At 38.3% G+C, this 25,016-nt stretch overlaps 2 protein-coding genes and 1 pseudogene across 3 annotated transcripts in view; 2 read left to right on the forward strand and 1 right to left on the reverse strand.

Moving 5' to 3' along the window:
- LOC139938426 (uncharacterized) overlaps nucleotides 1-25,016 on the reverse strand; it is a 72,302-nt gene that overhangs the window by 81 nt on the left and 47,205 nt on the right. Inside the window, exons 7-9 of one of the 2 annotated variants that reach the window (XM_071933951.1) lie at nucleotides 20,854-20,943; nucleotides 18,641-18,730; nucleotides 17,199-17,235 (exon numbers count right to left, since the gene is read on the reverse strand). In XM_071933951.1, the coding sequence (XP_071790052.1) occupies nucleotides 17,220-17,235; nucleotides 18,641-18,730; nucleotides 20,854-20,943 (196 nt within the window). In that variant the 3' untranslated portion in view covers nucleotides 17,199-17,219. Of the gene's footprint in view, nucleotides 1-17,198; nucleotides 17,236-18,101; nucleotides 18,731-20,853; nucleotides 20,944-25,016 lie in introns of those variants that run through there. The other variant, XM_071933952.1, reaches the window with a different exon arrangement.
- LOC139939106 (E3 ubiquitin-protein ligase TRIM71-like) lies at nucleotides 45-7,180 on the forward strand. Its single transcript, XM_071934844.1, has 2 exons — nucleotides 45-163; nucleotides 2,770-7,180. The coding sequence occupies exon 2, from the start codon at nucleotides 2,799-2,801 to the stop codon at nucleotides 4,062-4,064; it is 1,266 nt and encodes a 421-aa protein (XP_071790945.1). The 5' UTR covers nucleotides 45-163; nucleotides 2,770-2,798; the 3' UTR covers nucleotides 4,065-7,180.
- LOC139938425 (uncharacterized) lies at nucleotides 9,967-13,373 on the forward strand (annotated as a pseudogene).

Consider the following 25,016-nt stretch of genomic DNA (forward strand, 5'->3'; position numbering starts at 1 on the left):
ATACAGTGTACATGTTGTATACCGTGCACAATGCATCATACAGACAGCACAGACCAATCAAGTATAATGATGAGTGTTGGAGGTTGTGGATAAAACACCAGAAGTCACAGCTTATTTAATGGATGAACTAATGAAGAAGGACCTTTAACAACCGTATGCAATCGTAAGTTCATGTTCTTAGTCTAGATTAAGTATAAAGGGACAAAATATGTTTGTATGTTCAAGGATGTCTGTGCCGTTACATTGCATGCAACGGAGGAGTCCAACCTAGTTGGCTCATGTACTATAATATGACGGTCTACCCACAGGTCACTCGATATAAGTTTCCTTTGTGATTTATCTGCACGAGTTTGCGTGATTTTTCATGCGTGACATCGGTTTGAATATAATAATTAGTCCAAAGGTCTTTTTCGGCCTTATCTGAAAAGTATTGACAGAAATAATGTTATGGTGGCCCTGAAGGGACATCGCACATCGCAAATATCTTTGCAAATCTTTCCGATATCGCAAATATCTTTGCATACTTGATGACTTGAACTTAACAATTAATCTAATTTTGACTCATTTGCATAATAAATTATGAAACTAGACACAACAGAAGATCCGTGCTACTTCGTGAAACAAAAAAAAGTGCGAACTATGTCTTACTGCGTTTTCACGAAGTAGCACTCGCCTATGCTACAACACAGCTTTTTGTGTTACTTTATGAAACTAGGTCAGCGCGCGCGCGCTCACACAACTTGCGTGCTACTTCGTGAAAACGTTTTTACCACACTTTGACTCGAGTGCGTGCCATGCATACAACAGTAAACAGAGGTTCGGGTGCTCCTTCGTGAAAACAAAAAATGCCACGTTTGTGCCAAAATTGAAAACACTAATTAGCTTAATTAAAAAAAGTAAAGCTGTCTGAGCTTCGAAACATTATGGAATTGTAGGTCTTCGTGCATTATCAACAGAAATGTCGCAAATATCTTTGCAAATATTTGCGATGTCGCAAATATCTTTGCAAATATTTGTGATGTCGAACATTTTATCGCATTCCTTGTCGAATACTTTGTGGCATAGTTTGCATATTTGTGGCGAGAATTCTTTTTATCTACAAAGATATTTGCGACATCACAAATACTTGCAAAGATATTTGCGACATCGCAAATATTTGCAAAGATATTTGCAAAGATATTTGCGACATCGCAAATATTTGCAAAGATGTTTGCGATGTGCGATGTCCCTTCAGGGCCACCATATAATGTAGAAGTACATTGAAATGAAGAGCATATCGTTAAATTTTAAAAAGAGAAATTTGTATGGTGCCCCGACCAGGCAGCGTTAGTCAATAACAAAAGAGCCCGTCTATACCATGGGATGAATGAGCTGATCCTCATTCAACTCATAGTTTAGACAGGCGCTTTTACCATACCAACGAAAAACAGCTTGCTGCCATATTCGGTGATGATGTCATCGTCAGCCAATCACCCGTGCAGGAAATCCATGCTGTCTAATAGTTGATTTTTTCGTAATGGGAGTTTTGGATTAACGGTGGAAATCGCTGTATCCTGACTGGACTAGGTACGATCCGGTCTCGCTTTTAACGTTTCCAGGTAGAATATGAAATAATCTATTCATACATACTAATTGGGGACTGTTGCCGACATTCATAACGGGAAAATTTGCCGTGTTTTTGTGACTTGTTTTCTCTGTTTTTGAAGCCATTTTTACGTACAAATTTCTCTTTTTAAAATTTGAGTTGCACCGATTTTTTGTTTATACTTAACGACAAATATGCTCTTCGGTTCAATTTACTGGTACATTATTTTGGAGGAGACTTTTCAGAAAAGGCTGAATGAAAATGACCGAATTCCAGAAGCCCTTTTGACTAATTAATATTCACACAGAGGTCACGCACGAAAAAACGACGCATACTCTGCAGATAAATCACAAAGGAAATTGCTGCCGTGAATGATACATTATTTTAAAAACTGGGTCAAAGGTCACGATATCATATTAAAGATTACAGTAAACTACGTTTCTAAAAATTTATTTTTAACAAAAGAAATGATTTGAGCATGCAATTCCCATCATTTTTATACCAAATTTGCATATATGTGATACAAATTGACATGTTATGACATATTATTACCAAAAAGGTGGTATTTTACCCTAAAATGTCAGATTTTAGTGGTTTCTGCCCTGACCACATGGTAAGTCGGATCGGGCTAAAAATTGGTGTTGGTCTGACATGGAATTATATAATAAGTACCTGCTGTTTGCAGTAACAATGTAACAGTGATAACTTGGGACGGCACTTTTTAAATAATGTGAATTTGTGATTGCCTAATTGTACCATAAGATCTTAGCAGTCAAAATTGTACTTGCAGCATTTGAATTCACCATAAATTAATACACACATACACGTTCAGCTTGGTTTAAAAAAAGGTCAATCAATGAATGCTGTCAGGGGCAAAAACTCGACCAAATCATCCAGTTCTGCAATTTCAAAGAAAAAATATGGAATGCGTCAGGCCCACATGCACCAGAAGAGGGCGCTAAATTTTGGAGCCGCAACCCTGCCAGCAATCTAAGGAAGTTTGTGTATTTTGTGAGAACATGAACACTGCATAATTTACGTAGTAAATTGGTAACAACATGGTTCCACAACATTGTCTTCCGTGCAAGTACAGTCACCTACGTCACCTACTAATATTTTTAGATTTCGGACATTTCATGGTGTCAAATAAAAAAAAAAATTTTTTTACCTTTTTTAACAAACAGGAAAAGATTCTAACAAGCTAAACTCAAAGATGGCTGCCAGTATCACAGTTCATTCAGTGCTTGATAAGATCAGTAAGGATCATCTAGAATGTCCAATATGCACCAATCGCTTCATCAATCCAACAATGCTAGACTGTCTACACAGCTTCTGCTTCACATGCCTCAAGGAGCTTCACCAACAAGATCCTAACAACTCCATCCTACTGTGTCCTCTGTGCAGAAAGAAAACAACACTAGAAGACAACAAGGTTGACAGTCTACCTAAGGACTTTAAACTCAATGCCCTGGTGGATGAGTTTACTGTTCAGGAGCAACTCATGGAGGGTCATGGGTCAGAGGTCAAATGTCAAGCCTGTGAAAGAGATCATACGGCTGTTTCCAGATGTATTGACTGTGAACATTTTGTTTGTCAAGACTGTCAACAATCACATCAGAATATGGCTATCTTGAAATCACATCAAATCTACTCACTTGCTCAACTGCAATCAGGTGTAGTAACCTACCGCAGTAAAATCAGGGAGTACATTCCAAAGTGTGGCAAGCACAGTGATCAGACTCTTAGTATCTACTGCAACACATGCCAGAAGTTAGAATGCACAACTTGTACCATTCTTGGTCATGCAAACCAAAGACATGACTTCACTGGTGTACCTGAGGCTTTAGACAAATGCAAAAATGAAATTGCGGAGCTGGTTGCAAAAGCTGAGAAATGCAAGGCTGATATTCAAACTGCCATAGAACAAGCAAGTGAGTCTCGCAAGAAACTGGAATCTTCATATGCTGAAACCAATCTGAAAATCTCCCAGAAGGCTGCCAAGGAGAGAGCAAGGATCACTGAAGAGGAAAAGCAGCTGAAGCAAGAGGCAGAGAGTGTTTACAAAGACAGAGTCCAGACATTTGAAACTGCAGAGGCAACCAACACAAAACAAGTGACCCAGGTAGAGCACAAGCTGGATGAAGTGAATCAGTTCATGACCCAAGCAAGCACTCATGAGATTCTGGATTTCAAGCTGAAACTTATAAACAATCTTAAAGAACTAACTAAGAAACAGGGTGAGATTGCATCTGACAGGCTTTCATTTCTTGGGTTTAAAGAAGGTGAAAGGTCAGTGGGAAGACTGGTGCTGAAAGATGAGCAACAAGCCGCGTATAGGCCGAGGGGCGACATGCGAGGCTTTTGCCGACGGCCGCCCGCTGAAGAACCGCAGCGGACCGACGTCAGCGTCCGCTGGCCATCTAGAAGCCAGCGGCCCATCAACAACCGACAGCGGACCGACATCGGCTACCACAACTGACAGAGGCCTGAACCGACAGCAGACCGATCCATCGGGAACCACTAGAAAACAACCAGAGGCATGCCGCTCAAGAACCGACAGCGGACCGACGAACCACCGGAAACCCCTCACAGAGACCCACCGCTCAAGAACCAACAGCGGACCGACATAAGAAGTTATGAAAGGGAATAGTGACTGGTTCTTAAGACTGGTTCATACCGGCTGCGACTGCTTGCACGCACCCGACAATTCGAATTTTGGATTCCAACGTTCATACTTCATATAGTATGCGACCGTCAATATTTGTGTTCATACACTTTCGTCTAGACTTGATTCAATTACTATATTCTCGTGTGAGAGGTCCCTATAATTTGTGTTATGCTCACACGCATACGTACTGTCAAACATCCCGTAGCATACAGTACAGTGCGCGCTCGCCGTCAAAATGTGGTCCCGAGAATTATCGGGTTCAACCAACTACATCTGGTTTAAAATGGCGGGCTTTTCCTCTTCACACTTTGCAGATAACGTTCTCATTAAAGCCATTGGACACTTTCTGAACAGAACAAAAATTAAAAGTTCACAGATTTACAAATAACTTACAGGGTTTACAGAAGGTAATGGTGAAAGATTTCCCATGAAATGTTATTCCATGAAATGCTTTACTTTTTAAGAAAACATTACAATTATCAATTCTCGATATCGAGAATAATGGATGTATTTTAAACACATGTCATGACACGGCGAAACGTGCGGAAACGAGGGTGGGTTTTACTCATATAGTTATATATAACTCTATGGTTTTACTGTTATTTTTTCCCGACTCCGATGACCGATTGAACCTAAAATTTAACAGGTTTGTTATTTTATATATAAGTTGTGATACACGAAGCGTGGGCCTTTGGACAATACTGTTTACCGATGTTGTGCGATTGCTTTAAAGCACGATGAATGGCTTGATGTCAGAATAATTCATTAATGTGGTCACTTCTGTTAAATAAAACGATGATGATTTTCTTTTCATTTTACTTTTTTTATAATTTCCATTTTGGATTAAAATTATGGAAAGCACTTCATCTTTAATATCTGCTGCATATGTAAAAAGCTTTCAAAACAAAAAGACAAGTATTCTGTGCAAATGGCAAATATGTAATGAAAAGTTTAAATGTAGTTTGACCATAGTGATACCCGATGGTTTTATAGTTCTGTTGGAGTATGGGTTTGGATCCTGGGCTTAATTTACTGAGCTGCAATAAGGCCATAAATTGGGTAAGCACAATAAAATAACAAATTAAGGTTATTATCAATCATGACATTCCATATGTACCATCTGCTTATTTTTTTTTTTTTTTTAAGCAACAAAAAATATTTTAAAGCAATATTTATTCCTGAACAGCTCAAGTTGGACCGTAGTTGCCTATGTGGCAGCCCTGTCAAAGTGTACAATAAACAATTGTTGCACGCTGTGACGGGGTCCATGGCGTTTTGCACACCCTCGGTGGCAAATGGCACCCTCGGCTTCGCCTCGAGTGCCATTTCCCCCCTCGTGTACAAAACGCCATGGACCCCGTCACAGCGTGCACCAATTGTATAATGTACGTCCTGTGTGAGATGGTAATAGGCCTAAAGAGCACAGCTCTCTCGCCATCATTACATAATTTAGGCACAATTTCATAGAGCAGTTTGAGTAGCAAAGATTGGTTGAAGATTGAGTAGGATTTATACCAATTAAAGGTATTTATATTAGGCTGAGAACCTTGTTGTAGGCCTACTACTTTGTGTGTTTTTAAAGAAGCTCTATGAAATTGGGACCTGGCTGCACACTTCACCATAGCAAAGCTTGATTATAAAGACATTTATACATAAACATGAGTTGTATTACTGAAGATATTTGGTCAATGTTGACAGTGCAGTTGTATAAATCCAATCATACAGTGGTTAAGCTTTTCTAAAATCCCAATCAAAAGAAACGAGGTCTAATTTAAACCATGTCTGTAATCCTAAAAAAATATAAAACATGGACAATGTCTCATTCATAAACAAAATTCAAATATTACACAGTACATAAAATGTGTATGTATTACTATTATTTGTACTATTTGAATACGTTTGGGTTGAACTATGAAAAATTGATGACTGAAGGAAGAATTGAACAAAAAACGGTGAATTGCTGTAAAATAATCAACATGACTGCAGCCACAGGTCCCATCCACTGTACAACATCTCCATACAAAAGGGTCATTGTGATGGTTCATGTATAAGAAACTAATTACCATATCAGAAGAGGGATCATAATGTTGACCTTTGAAAGTTTGTTATGCTATATTGTGTTTTATAACACCCCTTGCAAGTATTGTGCCTGCTCATTGGTTTAGAGCGCGTCACATGACATGTCTTAGTTTTGCTAGACGACGGCCGTGTGATAGAGCGTCGGTTTGCCATGCGCTAGTCCGAAGACTAGCACATGGCGCCGTGCGCTAGTCCGACAGACTAGCACACGGCGTGCAGTACCCAGACGTCCGTTGCGTGTACGAGGATGATAAATTAATAGTCTGTAACCATTTCGGATTGTCCGACCCTACATGCAACACAATAGGTAAAAGTGTTTGCAATCTGTGTTCGCGTCGTCCGTGGATTGTAGCATTCAGGTCTGTAACTTAATAATAATAATACAGGTTTTAGAAATGTTTGGGGTGTTATAAAACAAATATTGACTGCTTTTACTCGTGCAATGGTTAAAAACTATGACTCCCTCGGTGATCCCCGAAGCGTTCTATTTTCCCTCGGCTTCGCCTCGGGAAAATAGAACGCTCCGTGGATCACCTCGGGAGTCATAGTTTTAACCATAGCACTCGAAGCAGTCAATATTTGTATAATACATGCAAGCAGGAAAGTCAGGTACAACTCCAACAGTTTAATGCCTGAAGCTGAGTGCATGCACTTTCTACAGCATCGGTAATCATTGATATGTAAACAAAGATATTCACACAGAGTGTTAACCTAAACCTATAGACAATTTATTAAAAAAAAAAAGGAAAAAAAAATTGCTGAGCTAAAACTAATGTGATACCATCTTTCATTTGTCCATCAAAAATTTCACTATTTGTTATTGTCAAATGCTGACATCAGAATAAAACCAAGTGACTATATATTCAGTACTGTATATATTGCAACGGTTTCTTATGAAGTTGAAGAGTTTGATTTCCTTTGTCATTCGTGGAAATTTGGTTTTGCTATATACTGATAGAACTGTGAGATTGAACAATCCAGAAACGGAACAGGTCTCTCCAAAGCATAAATGTTGAGTATAGGAAATTGGCTTCATTCAAAATAACTGATAATGTTGAACACTTCTTTTGAAAGTAACTTGATGATGTGAATATGTGATTAGAGCAGGACCAGAGATCCGTTCAGCAAGGGGGAGGCTCGTCGGAAGGGGGAACAGAGTGCCCCCTCCCAAAAAAGGGGGGAGGAGGACACCTACATGTACATGTACATTGACAAACAATCTCATTTGACTGTCACAATACGAACACCTAGAAGCTATACACGTACAAAAACGTGACAAAAAAGTGCCATTGTGGTGGCCTGTGGCTGCCTGCGAACTTGTAGCCTTGATCAAGGCGCTACAGCCAGCCGCGATCTGCAAAATCCCAGTCCCCATCATTGAATTCCGCCAGCGCACCCCCATACATAACCCAGTGCATATACGTGTACAGCGTATGTACACATACGTACTATGTACATGTACCATCAGTATACGGTACACTTACGGTACATGGGTCTTCCCAAGTAGCGCCTTGATGGTTTTGTATCTGCCAAAATTTAGGGCGGAGCTCATTATGCTAATGTTTACTAACAACCCGTTCTCATTGGTTGTTGGTTGACCTATAAACTCTCGCTGCGATGTCAATCACAACGTTGTTCTGCAAGCACTCGCACACATGTGCTCGTCGACGTATTGTAAAGAAGCAGTGGCTGTAGTATAGTTGCAATAATGGCGGCGGGCGAGGGAGAAATCCCTACTAGTAAAACAAAACTGTAAGTCGCTGGAAATCAATGGAGTATAATTTGCAACACAACTACAGAAACTTTCAACAAAATATAACAGCCGCGTTTAATGCATCAATCATGGGTTTAGAAATAGAAGGAAGGAAATTAGACCATGTGAAATGTGTTTGAGAAAGGTTAAAAAAGTATCCAGGTGTCATGGGTTTCCGGCAAGATGGCTACTTGGTAAGAATTCTTAGGTGTTGGGCATAATATGACAGTACAACACACCCCATCCCCTTGAAGCAAAAACACAGACCAGATGAGATAAGAAACCCAGCTGTTTATTTTGTCTTAATGTAGAAATATATTATTCATTACGTTTCTCGCGGTAAATCAAAGTTGGGGATCGAAAATATGTGTTGTCGACAGACGGTAGAAGATGGCATGTGGCTGAACAACAACTAAATAAAGTTCAATTTCATAAACTTACTCTTGCCATACTACTAGTACTACACTACAACGTTACACTTATATAGTACAGCAGCTTCCAATTCAGGGACAAATCTACCAGCTACGTTGTAATTATAGTCCTCGTGTTATAATGAAACGCAAGACAACGGAAGTTGTTCGAAGTTGTTCCACACCATTACCGACCGGGCGAGTCATGTCCGGCTCACCCGTCCGGCAGCGCATTCAGACCCCTTACAATCATAGCTAATATACACCACGCTCCCGACATTGCTATAAAAAGCACGTAGTACACTACATGTACATATACAGCTAGCGTTCAGCGTACACACACATGGATGTGGCATGATTGCTAGCAGTAATACGTCATTCTCAATCGCGCCTGTGATTGGCCAATGTTTAGAATGACACGCCCACATCATGAATACCCGTTTATCGGAATTCCGATAAAGCTTTACACACCCATCAAGGCTGTTGTTTGAGCCACGTGTATGAGGTTGAAAATACAAAGACACGACCGTTCTCACGACTACGCTATACTGTTCTCGCTGTACAATGTATGGTAATGTACATTTGTGAATGTACTGCATGCATGTGCCGCGAACGGGCCGGGGAACAGTACGTCAACAGCCTTGATCAAGGCTAGCGAACTTGCTGTGCCTTGAGGAGTTTTGGACCATTATATTTCCAAACCCAAACTTATGAGGTGCCTAAGAGACTAGTAACATTATTCACAACTACTCCATCAACCATTTTCGAAACCAAACACAACAAACAGGACGCCGAGACATTTGTTAATTTGTCCAGATAGCAGTAGTAGAGTAGAAGAGATTATAATCTTGAAATTTAGTAATGACAAGAACAACTTATAAGAAACTCCCATAAGTACAATACAACATTTAAAACAAACTAATTGTAAACAATGCTGAAACTTTGCAACTTGAAGAAAATACAGAATCAACTGGGTTGGTTTTCTTTCCTCAGCTATCAAATTTAAGCTGTAAAAATCTCTTAAAGACCTGGACACTATTGTTAATTGTCAAAGACTAGTCTTCTCTCTTGTTGTATCTCAACATATGCATAAAATAAAAAACCTGAGAAAAATTGAGCTCAATATTGGTGGTAGAAGTTGCGAGATAATAATGAAAGAAAAAAACACCATTGTCTCATATGAAAAGCTATGACTGATATGTGTTTCAGTGCTGATTGAGACAAACCACGGTATGTGATCTACCCTTATTTCTGATAAACGAACTGTGGATCAACATGTTGTTTTCGTTAAAAACTACTCAAAAACATTAAATAAAAATGGTAAGGGCTTTATTGTTCAACTCCTTAATTAAAAGACTTTCATAACGGCATTAACATGCCATTCTACAATCACTCACTTGACGAATAAATCAGCTTGAAAAATTCCACTTATTATGTTTATAGAATGTGCAAAATAAGACCCATCCACTAATGCACATACATTGTACATAATATTGTACGTACTGCGCTTGACTGTGACCTCATTGGATCTATAAATAGAAAGGGGATTTTTTTTCAGGGCGTGAGAATATGCCACGGTGTTATACATTGTTAATACCGTGCACACAGCCCGAGCCAGTATAATGATGAGTGTGTGAGGTTGTGGATAAAACACCAGAAGTCACAGCTTATTTATTGGGTGAACTAGTGAAGAAAGAACCTTCAACAACCGTATCTATTGTAAGTTCATGTTCTTAGTCTAATCAAAGTATATAGGGAAAAAAATATGTGTGTATGTTCAAGGATGTCAGCATTGCATGGTTGCATGCATGCAACGGATGAGTCTAAACTGCAACCTAGTGTGTGTGTGCTCAACGAAGTAAACGGTTTCACGTGATTGTTGACTAAGATCACTGACTGGTAACTTTATGAATGAAAAATGTAGATTTTCTGTCCATCATTCAGAACAAACCTCTGTTATTAGTTTTTTTCTGATGTTGACTAAAGTTACACGCTCCTTTCACACTTTACCTGATGAATGTCATGTGAAGATTTGTTTGCTTTTCAAATTTGAATTACTGACAAAATATTGATGTATGTACATTAGGACGTCATAGTGCTGTGGCGATGTATGCAACGGAGATTTCCAACCTGGGCTCATGTACTGTATGGAGTAAATGGGCTCATCATCGGCTTGGTAGCTTGAAATGGCTTTAAAATTGATTGATTTACTTTTTAAAAACTTATTTCCCCTTTTTTATCCTGAGATGCTAGGTTAGTGTACTCAACATTCAAACTCAACAAAAACTAGCTGCATGGCAAGCTGAATTTCCTGTAATAAGTACCTGCTATTTGCAGTAACAATGTAACAGTGAAAACTTGGGACTGCACTTTTTAAATAATATAAATTTGTGATTGCCTAGTTGTAGCATAAGATCTTAGCAGTCAAAATTGTACTTGCAGCATTTGAGTTCAAAAATTAATCCACACAAACACGTTCAGCTTGGTTAAAAAAAGGTAAATCAATGAATGCTGTCAGGGGCAAAACTCGATCAAATCATCCAGTTCAGCTATTTCAAAGAAAAAATATGGAATGCGTCAGGCCCACATGAACCAGAAGAGGGCGCTAAACTTTGGAGCCTCAACCCTGCCAGCAAACTAAAAGGAAGTTTGTGTTATTTGTAAGAACATGAACACTGCATAGTTTACGTAGTAAATTGGTAACAACATGGTTCCACAACATTGTCTTCTGTGCAAGTACAGTCACCTGTGTAGGTCACCTACTAATATTTTTAGATTTCGGACATTTCATGGTGTCAAATAACAAATAAGATGTCATAACAAATTAGATTTCGTACATTTCATGGTGTCAATTAACAAATAAAATAAATTTACCTTTTTTAACAAACAGGGAAAGATTCTAACAAGCTAAACTCAAAGATGGCTGCCAGTATCACAGTTCATTCAGTGCTTGATAAGATCAGTAAGGATCATCTAGAATGTCCAATATGCACCAATCGCTTCATCAATCCAACAATGCTAGACTGTCTACACAGCTTCTGCTTCACATGCCTCAAGGAGCTTCACCAACAAGATCCTAACAACTCCATCCTACTGTGTCCTCTGTGCAGAAAGAAAACAACACTAGAAGACAACAAGGTTGACAGTCTACCTAAGGACTTTAAACTCAATGCCCTGGTGGATGAGTTTACTGTTCAGGAGCAACTCATGGAGGGTCATGGGTCAGAGGTCAAATGTCAAGCCTGTAAAAGAGATCATACAGCTATTTCCAGATGTATTGACTGTGACAAATTTATTTGTCAAGAATGTCAACAAGCACATCAATATTTTGGGACATTGGAATCACATAAAATCTACTCACTTGCTCAACTACAATCAGGTGTAGTAACCTACCGCAGTAAAATCAGGGAGTACATTCCAAAGTGTTGCAAGCACAGTGATCAGACTCTGAACATCTACTGCAACACATGCCATAAGTTAGAATGCACAACATGTAATATTCTTGGTCATGCAAACCAAACACATGACCCCATCGGCATACCTGAGGCTCTAGACAAATGCAAACAGAAAGTCGCAGAGCTGGTTGCAAAAGCTGAAAAATGCAAGGCTGATATTCAAACTGCCATGGAACAAGCTAGTGAGTCTCGCAAGAAACTGGAATCGTCATATGCTGAAACCAATCTGAAAATCTCCCAGAAGGCTGCCAAGGAGAGAGCAAGATCACTGAAGACGAAAGTCAGCTGAAAGAAGAGGCGGAGAGTGTTTACAAAGACAGAGTCCAGACATTTGAAATTGCAGAGGCAACCAACACAAAAGAAGTGACCCAGATAGAGCACAAGATGGATGAAGTGAATCAGTTCATGACCCAAGCAAGCTATCATGAGATTCTGGATTTCAAGCTGAAGCTTATAAACAATCTTGATGAACTAACTAAGATACAATGTGAGATTGTGTCTGACAGGCTTTCCTTTCTTGAGTTTGAAGGAGGTGAAAGGTCAGTGGGAAGACTGGTGCTGGAAGATGATCAACAAGCTAAAGCAGTGGCTCAGGCCAAGGAACATGCAACAATCCATACAAAACAGGAGTGGAATCTGAAGGAAAGTTTCAGTGAATTTGGCTTCAAAAAATTAGCAAGTGCAAGATTTGTTGCAGCTTTCTCCAACAATGAAATAGTAGTATTCGATACAATTCACAATGAACTATTTGCATTAAAAACTAAATTAGCAGCAAACAAGTCACAATCCATTCTCCGCACCTGCAAATTAAATGTCAAAGGTCTAACTAAACCAAAAGCAATTACGGTGGACAGTAACGATCACCTAATTGTGCTTGAATATCTAGATGTCAAGGTCTTTAACATGGAATATATGCCCCTCTATCAGTTCCAACTAAGGGCAAGCCATTTGTTCCCATCAAGCCTTGCAGTGGATGAAAACAATCTAATAGCAGTGGGTTATTCAAAACCTCGACAGGAGATCTCACTCCACAACCCTGATGGATCACTCATCAGAACATTCTCTACTCCAGTAAATGTAGACTATTTGACTTTATACAAGGAGAGGATTATCTACAGCAGTCAGGGTGGTAAACATTTACACTCAGTTGATTATCAGGGTAGAAAATTGTTCTCAGTAGATATCAATCAGTCTGAAGGTTTATTTGGTGTGTGCTGTGATAAAGATGGAAGTATCTTTGTTGCTCAATTTACAGAAAGAAGGGGACACGATAGCATATGTCAGTACAGTCCTGATGGCAAGTACATTGGATGTGTCATTGAGGATTGTGGTGATGCCTATGACATCACATTAACACCATCTGGCAATCTTGTAGTGGCAGCACAAACCTCAGTAGATATCTACCAAGATGTTTCACAGTAAGAATAAGACCGCATCACTTTTCATGCAAAAGTGAACTATATGCCTATTAAATCAAAACAAATAGTTATTATAGCATGCAAAAAAAAAACCTATATGGCAGAGGATTCTTCGAAAGGCCCAGGTGACATGCAAGGCTGACGTTATCGGGGTTACCGTCTGGTGCCCTCAACGTCATCTGTTGAAGAATGTGAGTGACGTAGATGAAGAGTTCCATCTGGAACTTGTGCCCACCAAATCGAAAAACACAATTGAATACCAACCACCCTCGTGTGCTAATACCCAAATTTTGAACCACCGCAAGTGACCGGAAAGTCACAAAAAATGTAAAAATATGCCATGATGTTTCCGTGAAACACCACAAACGGTAAATGAAAACGTGTAAATTCACAATTCTTGTCTCCAATGATTCAACTTTACACACGAAGGCAACGGCGCAGTCTGGCGGTACCACACTTTCTGTACAAAGAGACCTAATCCTGCTTGTTAATCGGCCGTCCAGCTGGAGGTCTCCTATCTTTTTCCATTGGTCAGACAGGGCCACTGCGGTTTTGCGGGTCGTTCGAGCTCCTTCCTCCGTGGTTTGACTGCGTATCTCTCTGTGAAATGAATGTAGGTCAAAGGTGCATGTACACGCCGGCTGAAGGCCGGTCTCTGGCGTTATTCACGAGCCTCGAAGTGTGACGTCAGATGTGTAGGCTAGAGTTGAAGGAGGATGATTCAAAAGAGGGCGCTATACCAGTTGGTACAGAACAAAGATTATCGCTCTATAATCTTTGGTACACAGTTCTAGACCGACCTCCATGGTTTTAGTCATTCTGGACTAGACAGAGACATTAGATACTTCGAAAGGGGAGAGAAGGTGGTTTGTAGACCGTATGGGGGACAGAATAATCTCAGGGAGACAGAATCTCCTGCCACATCGGACCAGTTGGACATATATCTGACTGTCCCTTGGTGCCATTTAGACTTAATTTCAAGTCGGAGACCATGGTTATTTATCAGCATCATCCACGCAAACGCCTTATATAACTTGCAATCTCGTGTGATCGTAGCTCGTAGGGCTAGTGACGGAGGTTAATTTACAAGAGGGCGCTATTTCAGGCGATAATGTATTGACCATCTCAGATGTAGACCTTGGAGGAAGGAACTGGGAAGACTAATAAAGCCCGGTTCATACTTCCTGCGATTGGAATGCGATACGAATGTTGACGTCACAAATTTGCAACGAATAATTCGTAGCAGTTCAATACGAAGCGCTTCCGTACATTCAGCGAACGTTGTGAAGACGGTAAATCGCCATCGATTTGTGTAAGCATTTTGGTAAGCCATTGGTACTGTTGGTAAAGCGTGCGTATGTGCGTAATATATTGGTAAGGAGGGGTTTAGGGACGACCGAGAACATATTCACCATCAAATCGCAACTTTGGGGCGAATTCATCGCGAATTTCAAACATTCGTATTCGCAAGATATTCGCTCAAGTGTGAGAGTAGCATTAGGAAATGCTGGTTTTCTCTCCTCTCTCGAGATGTGGTTATCTAACCAGATTTACTTGTGTTAAATTTCCCAACTGAATTTCCAACTGTCCGTAGAAAGAAAACAATGCTATTTTCCCTTTTTGTAAGCTGTTGTGCCTCTCCCGCTCGAAGCTCTTTGAATCTTACATCATCCTCGTTTGCTGAAAATTTGTCGAATAGCAAGTCAGTGTTAACCGTGGTGGGCTAATCTGTGTTTGTTTCACGAAAGTACTGATTTACTAATGTAAGGTATTGACGTGTATCCTCTTGCGTATAGCGGCCTGACCTAATTCTTCTAGCGCCTTTTTTATACGGGGGTATGCTTCATTGAACTAGAATTTGCAAAAACAGGATCTCCGTGGTCTAGTTTGTATGACACTGCTCTAGAATTGCAAAGGTCGTGGGTTCGAATCCCAACCGAGTAATATGACTTTAACTCGGGTAAGTACTGAGTTTACAAGGTTGTTACACACATTTGTGTATATGGGTAAAACAATCGTGGATCTGGAACCCGAGATGCGATCTGGGTCCAATCTCATAAATCTTTAAGCAGAAAATAATGCTTGAAATATTTCTTTTCTAAGCTAAATTGGGCACAATATGAAAACTTAATGTAACCTTTGCAAATAATCTATTTCTGCTTAAGCATTACTTTTATGTGCTTACGTTTTGTTTGTGCCTGCATGCTCTATGAAATCGGGTCCAGTATAAAGCTGCTTAACGGCAAATTTTGCGCTTACTATGTGATTTCCATTTAAAAGCAAAGGCAATCCCTACGGCCCTACTTCTTGGACGAAACACTTCGCTGCTAAACCATCGCTTACAGGGCACTGGACACTATTGGTCGTTACTCAAATAATTGTAAGCAAACAAACTAACTTGGTAATAAGCAATGAAGAGCTGTTTACAGTATCAAGTATTGTGAGAAACAGCTACCTCTGAAGTAGCGTATAAGTTTTTAGAAAGAAGTAATTTATCACTAAAATCTTTTAATTGAGTTCGAGACCTCAGCTGAAGTTTTGCACGTAGGCGGGGAATCGTGATCGTAAGCGCATAATTCGGCGGTAAGCAGAGCCATGAAATGGGGCCCTGGTCTTTGACAATTACCAAAGGTGCACAGTGCCTTGAATTTGGAAGCATTGCAAGATAATAATTTTCCCAATCAGTCTTCATTCCTGGTCAAATCTCTTTACAACAGATTAATGGACAAAGTTTCAAAGTTTGAGGTCCTGTCAAAATTTGGAATAAGAAGATAGCGTAACTCCGACAGGATGTCAGTTGTAGATTTTTTTCATTTTTTATTTCTTCATTGGTTCAAGGTTAATGACGTTTTTCTCCAGAAAATAACTCTTATATTGGACCTTTTATAATCATAATTTTGAGGATATGGTGCACTTATTTTTTTCACTGCCCGCAAGTTTTTCACTTTTGGAAAAAAGTTAGGATAAGTTTAATAAGTAAATTTAATATTGACCTTCTGAATATATTATCATGTTTGGTTACAATCTGTTTAAAGGCACTTAATTGACCAGTGAACATTCGAACTCATTGGTCGTCAGAGATGCGAGAGAATAATGTAAGAAACATCCTTGTCGCACAAGTTGTGTGCTTTCAGATGCTTGAATTCAAGACCTCTCCATTGCTCGTTACCAACAAATATTTTACGTAATTACCAGTAGTGTCCTGTGCCTTCAACCAATATTTGTTTATAAACTAATCGATTTTCCTAGGCGAGCAAAACAGATTTAGAATTGACCCAATCCCTCAATCTATCAGGACAAATTATGGAGAGACTGGAATTTATTATTGCCTTTAAGAGGAGAAAGATTGCATGGACGCTTTTTCAGTAAGTGGTCTTTGACAAGGAATAAAATCGAAATCCTCTCTTACAATATTTTGCTTTATATCCTGCTATATATACAAGGTTTCTCTGTTGTTAAATTAATATCAAATTATTTTGCTTGGGTGTTTTTTTCTGTCTCTCTAATGTATTGTTTGTTGTTTTGTAAAAGGGAAACTAACATTTTGGTTGCTTAACTGGATAAAAAGAAACCGAGAAATATCCAAAATGCCAGGCACCTAGGCATCCACGAGTCAAATAAGAAGTGTTTTTCGGGTTTACAGATCACACTTCAATGGTTGTTAAATTTTACAAAATGTACCTCATGTGAAACGACAACAATTTGTTTCTACTGTCCAAGTGTTATTGCGAAATCTTGTCAAACATTGCTACATTTTACAACCATGCTAAAATTAACCAAGGGACCCAAGTTAAACGGAACAAAGACCAAGAACTTGGACAGTAACTTACCGATCAGAATGATTTCAGGGATTATTTCAGTCCTTTCCTGCATACAAGATACAAGGCACTTGGTATGTAAGGCAAAATCAACCAAATAAATGTACAGGCTCAACAATATATAAAAGCACACCACCATGTCCATTGTTTTAAAACAATAATTTCATCACTCTTATTTCTAAGATTTTAAAGATACCAAATAAGCCACACAGATAGATTAAACGTGATTTCTGTCTACCTTGAAATTCAGATACACGGCATTCTATACGCAGGAAAAAATGGTAAGACATTTTTCAGTACTTATTTAAGTGTGAAACAATATCAGGGTGATAGTAAATTGTGAAACTGGTCTTTGAATGAAAGTTTTTTTTCTATTTATATGAACATCCCTAAAATTATAACCCATTTTCGGGTTTTGGCCCCAAGATTAAGATTTTAACTGGTTAAAAATTGACTTTATTTATAGAGTTAAACAGAGACTTGGCATTTGAAAGTGAAGACTTTCAGCATATCAAGCCAGAAATACAACCTTATCACATTTCAATGTATAAAGACGGAGGACAAGTTGCATCAAACATTATAAAACTAGCCTCTACATTTGAAATGTTTAAAGGCACTGAACACCCTTGGTTATTTTCAGAGACCAGGGGTGGATTTCACAAAGGTAGTCCTAACTTAGGACTAGTCCTAGGCAATGCTAAGAGATAGGACCAGTCCTAAGTTAGGATGAGTTACTGGTCCTAACTTAGGACCAGTCCTATCTCTTAGCATTGCCTAGGTTAGTCCTAAGTTAGGACTAGTCCTAGGCAATGCTAAGAGATAGGACCAGTCCTAAGCTAGGATGAGTTACTGGTCCTAACTTAGGACCAGTCCTATCTCTTAGCATTGCCTAGGACTAGTCCTAAGTTAGGACTACCTTTGTGAAATCCACCCAGTCTTCTCATTGGTGTATCTAAAATTATGCTCAAAATAACAAACCTGTGAAAATTTGAAATCAATTGGTGGTCGAAGTTGTGAGACAATAATGAAAGGAAAAAAAACACCCTTGTCGGAAAAGTTGTGTGCTCCAGATGCTTGAATTTGTCTCTAATTCAATGCACATATTTTAGTGGGAAATTACATCTTTCTCAAAACTACGTTACTTCAGAGGGTTCCGTTTCTCACAATGTTTTATACTTTAAACAGCTCTCCATTGCTAACAATTATTTTAATGTCCACTGCCTTTAAAATTACAGAAAACAAATGAGAATTAAAACACATTGATTAATTGTCATAAAAAAATTATGTCACTACTTTACTTCGAAGTCACACCAATTTGAGAAATGAGAATTAAAATGTGTTAATCAAAGGCTCTTTTTGATACAATTTTATTTTTTATCAGTAGTTCAGGGTTGAATATCATGGGTGTCTGACCAAACATAACTCTTGTTCCGTTCAATTTATAAGAAGCTTACTTTGACTGGCCAAGCAAGATTTCTTGCAATGCTCCATTTGATTGGCTGGAAGGAGTACTCTCTTGGGAAGAAGTCTGTGGTGCTGACTGTCTATGAAAAACAAAGAAATCCGACAGAAATATGGTTTAATTAGGCATTAGCTCTTTTTTTTTGCCCAATTCAAAAACCGACCCTTGGTTGGCTCGTCTGGTATTCACTGAAAATAATGATAATAATGAAGACTTGTAGTGTGCACATATCCACCATGCTACGTGTTCAAGGTGCAGTAATAAATGTACAGGCTCAACAATATATAAAAGCACACCACCATGTCCATTGTTTTAAAACAATAATTTCATCACTCTTATTTCTAAGATTTTAAAGATACCAAATAAGCCACACAGATAGATTAAACGTGATTTCTGTCTACCTTGAAACTCAGATACACAGCATTCTATACGCAGGAGAAAATGGTAAGACATTTTTCAGTACTTATTTAAGTGTGAAACAATATCAGGGTGATAGTAAAACTGTGAAACTGGTCTTTGAATGAAAGTTTTTTTCTATTTATATGAACATCACTAAAATTATAACTCATTTTCGGGTTATGGCCTCAAGATTAAGATTATAACTGGTTAAAAATTGACTTTATTTATAGAGTTAAACAGAGACTTGGCATTTGAAAGTCAAGACTTACAGCCAGAAATACAATCTTATCACATTTCAATCAAACAGTATAAAACTAGCCTCTACATTTGAAATGTTTAAAGGCACTGGACACCCTTGGTTATTGTCAGAGACCAGTCTTCTCATTGGTGTATCTAAAATTATGCTCAAAGAAACAAACCTGTGAAAATTTTAAATCAATTTGTGGTCGAAGTTGTGAGACAATAATGAAAGGGAAAAAACACCCTTGTCGGAAAAGTTGTGTGCTCCAGATGCTTGAATTTGTCTCAAACTCAATGCACATATTTTAGTGGGAAATTACATCTTTCTCAAAACTACGTTACTCATAATGTTTTATACTTTAAACAGCTCTGCATTGCTAACAATTATTTTAGGTAATTACCAATAATGTCCAGTGCCTTTAATATTACAGAAAATAAATGAAAATTAAAACACATTGATTAAATATCGTAAAAAAAGAATGGCCCTAGCAGGACTGAGTAGAAAGTTCAGTTGCGATTTTAAGTTTAACTATTTCATTGGAAAGATACTGAACACATTTGGTAATTGACAAAGACCGGTCTTCTCACTTGGTGTATCTCAACATCTTGAACTGAACTGGTCGTTGAAGTTGGGAGATAATACTGGAAGAAAAAAACTCTTGTCACACAAAGTTGTGTGCTTTCACATGTCTGAGTTCGAGACCTCAAAATCAGTTCTGAGGTCATGAAATCAAATTCAATTATTTAAGTGAGAAATTACTTCTTTCTCAAAAACTACATTTATACTTCAAAGGGAGCTGTTAATCACAATATTTTATACTATTAAGAACTCTCAAATGCGTGTTGACATGATAAGCCAATTTCACCAATGGAATTACAGAAGTTACATACATGAGTTTATTATAGACATAATATACAGATTGTCTTCTAATTTGAACAATATTTATTAAAGGCAGTGGACACTATTGGTAATAATTCAAAATAATTATTAGCATAAAACCTTTCTTGGTGACGAGTTATGGGGAGAGGTTGATAGTATAAAACATTGTGAGAAACAGCTCCCTCTAAAGTGCCATAGTTTTCGAGAAAGAAGTAATTTTCCATGAATATGATTTCGATACCTCAGATTTAGAACTTGAGGTCTCGAAATCAACCATCTAAAAGCACACAACTTTGTGTGACAAAGGTGTTGTTTTCTTCCATTATTATCTCGCAATTCGACAACCGATTGAGCTCAAATTTTCACAGGTTTGTTATTTTATGTATATGTTGAGATACACGAACTGTAAAGGCTAGTCTTTGACAATTACTAATAGTGTCCACTGCCTTTAATTAGCGGAAAACACATCTTGAAAGTGTTTAAATAATGACAAAACAGTATCTGAAGTCAAACATTATGTCACTACTTTACTTCGAAGTCAATTTGAGAAATGGGAAATAAAATTTGTTAATCAAAGGCTCATTTTGATACAATTTTTTTTGTTATCACTAGTTCAGGGTTAAATACCATGGGTGTCTCACTGACCAAACATCACTGTTGTTCCATTCAATTTATAAGAAGCTTACTTTGACTGGCCAAGCAAGATTTCTTGCAATGCTCCATTTGATTGGCTGGAAGGAGTACTCTCTTGAGAAGAAGTCTGTGGTGCTGACTGTCTAAGAAAAACAAAGAAATCCGACAGAAATATAGTGAGCAATTGGCTTGGTTTAATTAGGCGTTAGCTCTTTTTCTTTTCCCAATTAAAAAATTGACCCTTGGTTGGCTCCCCTGGTATTCACAAAAAATAATGATAATAATGAAGACTTGTAGTGTGCACATATCCACCATGCTACGTGTTCAAGGTGCAGTAACAACCAAAAACAAAATGAAAGAAAACAGACAGATAAAATGAGTCCTTGAACACCAGTGACATTTAAGATAAGTTTTGAGAAAAATTTAAATTTTGTGGTACAGTTCCAGTACGACGCTGCACTGTTCCTAGGAGAACCAGCCCACCAGTGGCCTGTCTCACACCAAAGATTCGAGGAAGAAGCTGAGATGATGGGGATTCCCACATCATGGGCCAAAACCAAGATCTAGAACTGTACCAGCCTCCGCATGGCAGCTGTGGCGATCCGCATCAAAAAGCATTGGTTTTTCAGTGATGTTATGTGCTTTCAAATGATACAGAACAGACTACTGAAGACATTTTATCATTGCGGACTGAGCACACAAGCAAAAGTTTGAGATTTATTGAGGATTTTATGAGTTTGGGTTTTTTGGTAAAAAATCAAAAAAAATCTGTGATGCCGGCCAGCACGGGTCAAATTGTCAGAGTTAGGGGCGAAAAAATTATAGGTGATTCGATGCTTTCAAGTGATACAAAACAGACTACCAAAGACATGTAATCAGTGCAGACTGGGTGTATAAGGAAAAGGTTGAGATTTATTGAGAATTTTACGAGTTTAGGTTTTTAGTAAAAAAATCCAACAAAATCTGTGATGGGTCAAACTTTCAGATGGGGTAAAATATTCTTCAGTAATTTTATGCTTTCAAAAGATACAGAACAGAATACTGAACACATTTTATCAGTGCGGACTGAGTATAAGCAACAGTTTGAGATTTATTGAGGATTTCATGATTTGGGGTTTTTGGTCAAAAACCCAATCAAATTTTCATATTTGGGATGAAACAATTCTAGGTGATATTATGCTTTCAATGCTACAGAACAAACTTCCAAAGGCATTTTGTGCAGACTTCGTAGGCAAAAGGTAAAGATTTATTGAGAATTTTATGATATTGGGAAAATTTTCAGCATTGGGGTCAAACAATATTCGGTGAATTTATGGTTTCAAATGATACAGAGTACACTCCTGAAGACATTTCATCAATGCAGACCAAGAAAATCAACCAGAGTTAGACTTATTGAGAATTTTGTAAAGTTGAATTTTTAGTCAAAAATCTGAAATAATTATGTGCCATGCCAGCATGGCCGAAATTTCAGATTTGGGGTCAACAAAATTTCTGTGATTTTTATGGTTTCAAATGATACAGAGTACACTACTGAAGACATTTCATCAGTACAGACCGATCGAGTAAACCAGACAAAGTTTGAAATTTATGGAGAATTTTGTGAAATTGAATTTTTAGTCAAAACTCTGAAAAATGTGCCATGCCAGCATGGCCAAACTTTAAGATTTCGGGTCAACAAATTTTCAGTGATTTTATGGTTTCAAATGATACAGAGTACACTACTGAAGACATTTCATCAGTACATACCGAGTAAATCAACCAGAGTAACAGATTTATTCACAAATTTGTGAAGTTGAATTTTTAATCAAAAATCTGAAAAATGTGCCATGTCGGCATGGCCGAAATTTCAGATTTTGGGTCAACAAAATTTCGGTGATTTTATGGTTTCAAATGTTGAAAGTTAAATGTTGAAAGACAAAATCATCCAGGTGTGGTCCCATTAGTTGCCATTGTTGAAAGTATTTGCAATGACTGCTGCTTTTTATGGGGAGATTACATGTTATTACATGTGCATACATAACGATACTGGCAGAGCAAGCAAACAGTAAACATGGATTACTTTAGGCCTTTACGACATATGCATCCTCTAAGGGGCAGCGACTGTTGGACTGTACAGAGCAGCAAGTAGAACATGTAAAATGGTGCAGGTAGAGCCCGCAATTGTCCAGCTTTCACCTGCAGTTTGGAGGGAAATTGAAAGTGTTATAAAAAAAGTTCAGAATAAATTCTTACACTGATCTCCAACCTTTTTAATTCCAAACCAAGCTTTATTGTAAAACCATTTAAGAAAGATCAAAGTTTTTTTAAAGGATGAATTATCTCCTGTACATTTCAATAATGCAATCAGGAAGTAGGTGCAACAATCTAAAAAGTGAGTTCATTGTGTGCAAATTTTGAGAATACAGATTGTCTTAAATGTTGGTAAAATTAAATTGCATGTGTAACAGTCTAAAGTTTATGGGGCTAGTATTTCAACCCTGTATATCTAGTACACAATATCCAATTGTTGCACGCTGTGACGGGGTCCATGGCGTTTTGTACACCCGAGGGGGAAAATGGAACCCAAAGCGAAGCCGAGGTTGCCATTTTCCCACGAGGGTTTACACAACCCATGCACCCCAATCACAGCGTGCATCAATTGTTTTGTTTTACCTTGGTAACATGATTTTTCCTCTTCTCAAAGTTCTGTTGTCATCTTCAAACATGATTTACGACGAGTATTAAGAGTATGGCAACGATCAAGGTAATGTACATCGGTTAACAAAACTTATGTTACCCGCCGCGCCATGCGTTTTTGTTGCCATGTCACGAGGACCAATCAAACATCACAATTTGTTACCGAGGTGTAACAATACTTCTTGTACCCATTTAATTTTGCATTTCAGTTCACACAGTGTCACGAGTTATCTAAATGTTAGTGTTGTGAAACAGTTTTGATGGGTGAGAGGGTGGGCTTTACCAAATCTTCCAACAACTAAATGCTGAAAACTGCCAAATTTAGCGTAATCTCCAACAACAAATCTTTAACAAATCTTTAACAAATCTCTGACTTTACCGAACAACATAATGCTGAGAATTGCCTGCTATTGAGAGTTGGCTGACCAAATTCTCCAACGCTGAAAATGTTTCCAATGAAACAGAGAGTGCTTGTCTCTTAGAGGTCGACTCGCTGATGAGATCAGGGGAGGTCGGTAGGCATGAAGACCGACAAACTTTTGAGCCGCAACTGGTGAAATCAGTCACCAATCAGTTGCGCGGGGATGAAGTTTTCAAATGATACAGAAAAGAATACTAAGACATTTTAACTGTGCGGACTGGGTATATGAGAAAAAGTTTTAAATTTATTGAGAATTTTGTGAATGGAGTTTTTATGGGCAATTTTCAGATTTGGGGTGAAAAAGATTTTCAGTGATTTTATGGATCCAGAATGGACTACTGAAGCAGTTTTATCTGTGTGGAATGGGTTAAACTGATGACTGTTTTAATGATACAGACCGGACTATTGAAGACATTCCATCAGTACAGTTTGGGCATATGAGTCAAAGTTTGAGATATATTGAGCATTTTGTGAAGTTGTGTTTTGGGTAAAAAATGAGAGCAATGAGAGCCAACATTGGAAGGGAGCACGGAGCCCAACGAGATATGGCAGGGATTGCAGCTGAATGATGAAAGAAATGTAAAATCGTGAGTTAACAAATTAATTGGCCTACAATTATACAAAAAAGGATTTTAGTGGTTCTTTCAAAATCGATGCATGTGATTCATGGGGCGTTTTTTCTCCTGACGGTTATAATTAGTTCTGGCTTACCCCAACTGAAATCAAGTTCTTCTGGCTTTGGTTGTATGGTCTTTCCTGCTTGGGCTTGCCATTCTTAGAACCGTTGTTTGATTGGAGAACTGGTTGGCAACCCTGGCTCCCATTCCTGCTTCTGGAAATTAGAAGTACAAATAATAATTATATAATGTGACAACCTAGATAAAGTATCAAAGTTAACTCTTTCAATGCATTTTGGGAAACCCCAAACCTTGGATCAATTTGGCCGGCAGGCTGGAAATGTGAGATGGATTAATGTTTTCGCTACTCTTCAAGACTAAAAGTATAATAGGAAGAGCAAAATGTCATTGATAGGGACCCGTCTAAGGAAGGCCAATAGTGTGGTCATGACTCTAGCTTTATAATGAGCACATATTGAAGTTTCTGGTTAGGATGGCCAGT

Source organism: Asterias amurensis, chromosome 6 (assembly GCF_032118995.1).
Source record: "Asterias amurensis chromosome 6, ASM3211899v1".
NCBI classification, from domain to species: domain Eukaryota; kingdom Metazoa; phylum Echinodermata; class Asteroidea; order Forcipulatida; family Asteriidae; genus Asterias; species Asterias amurensis.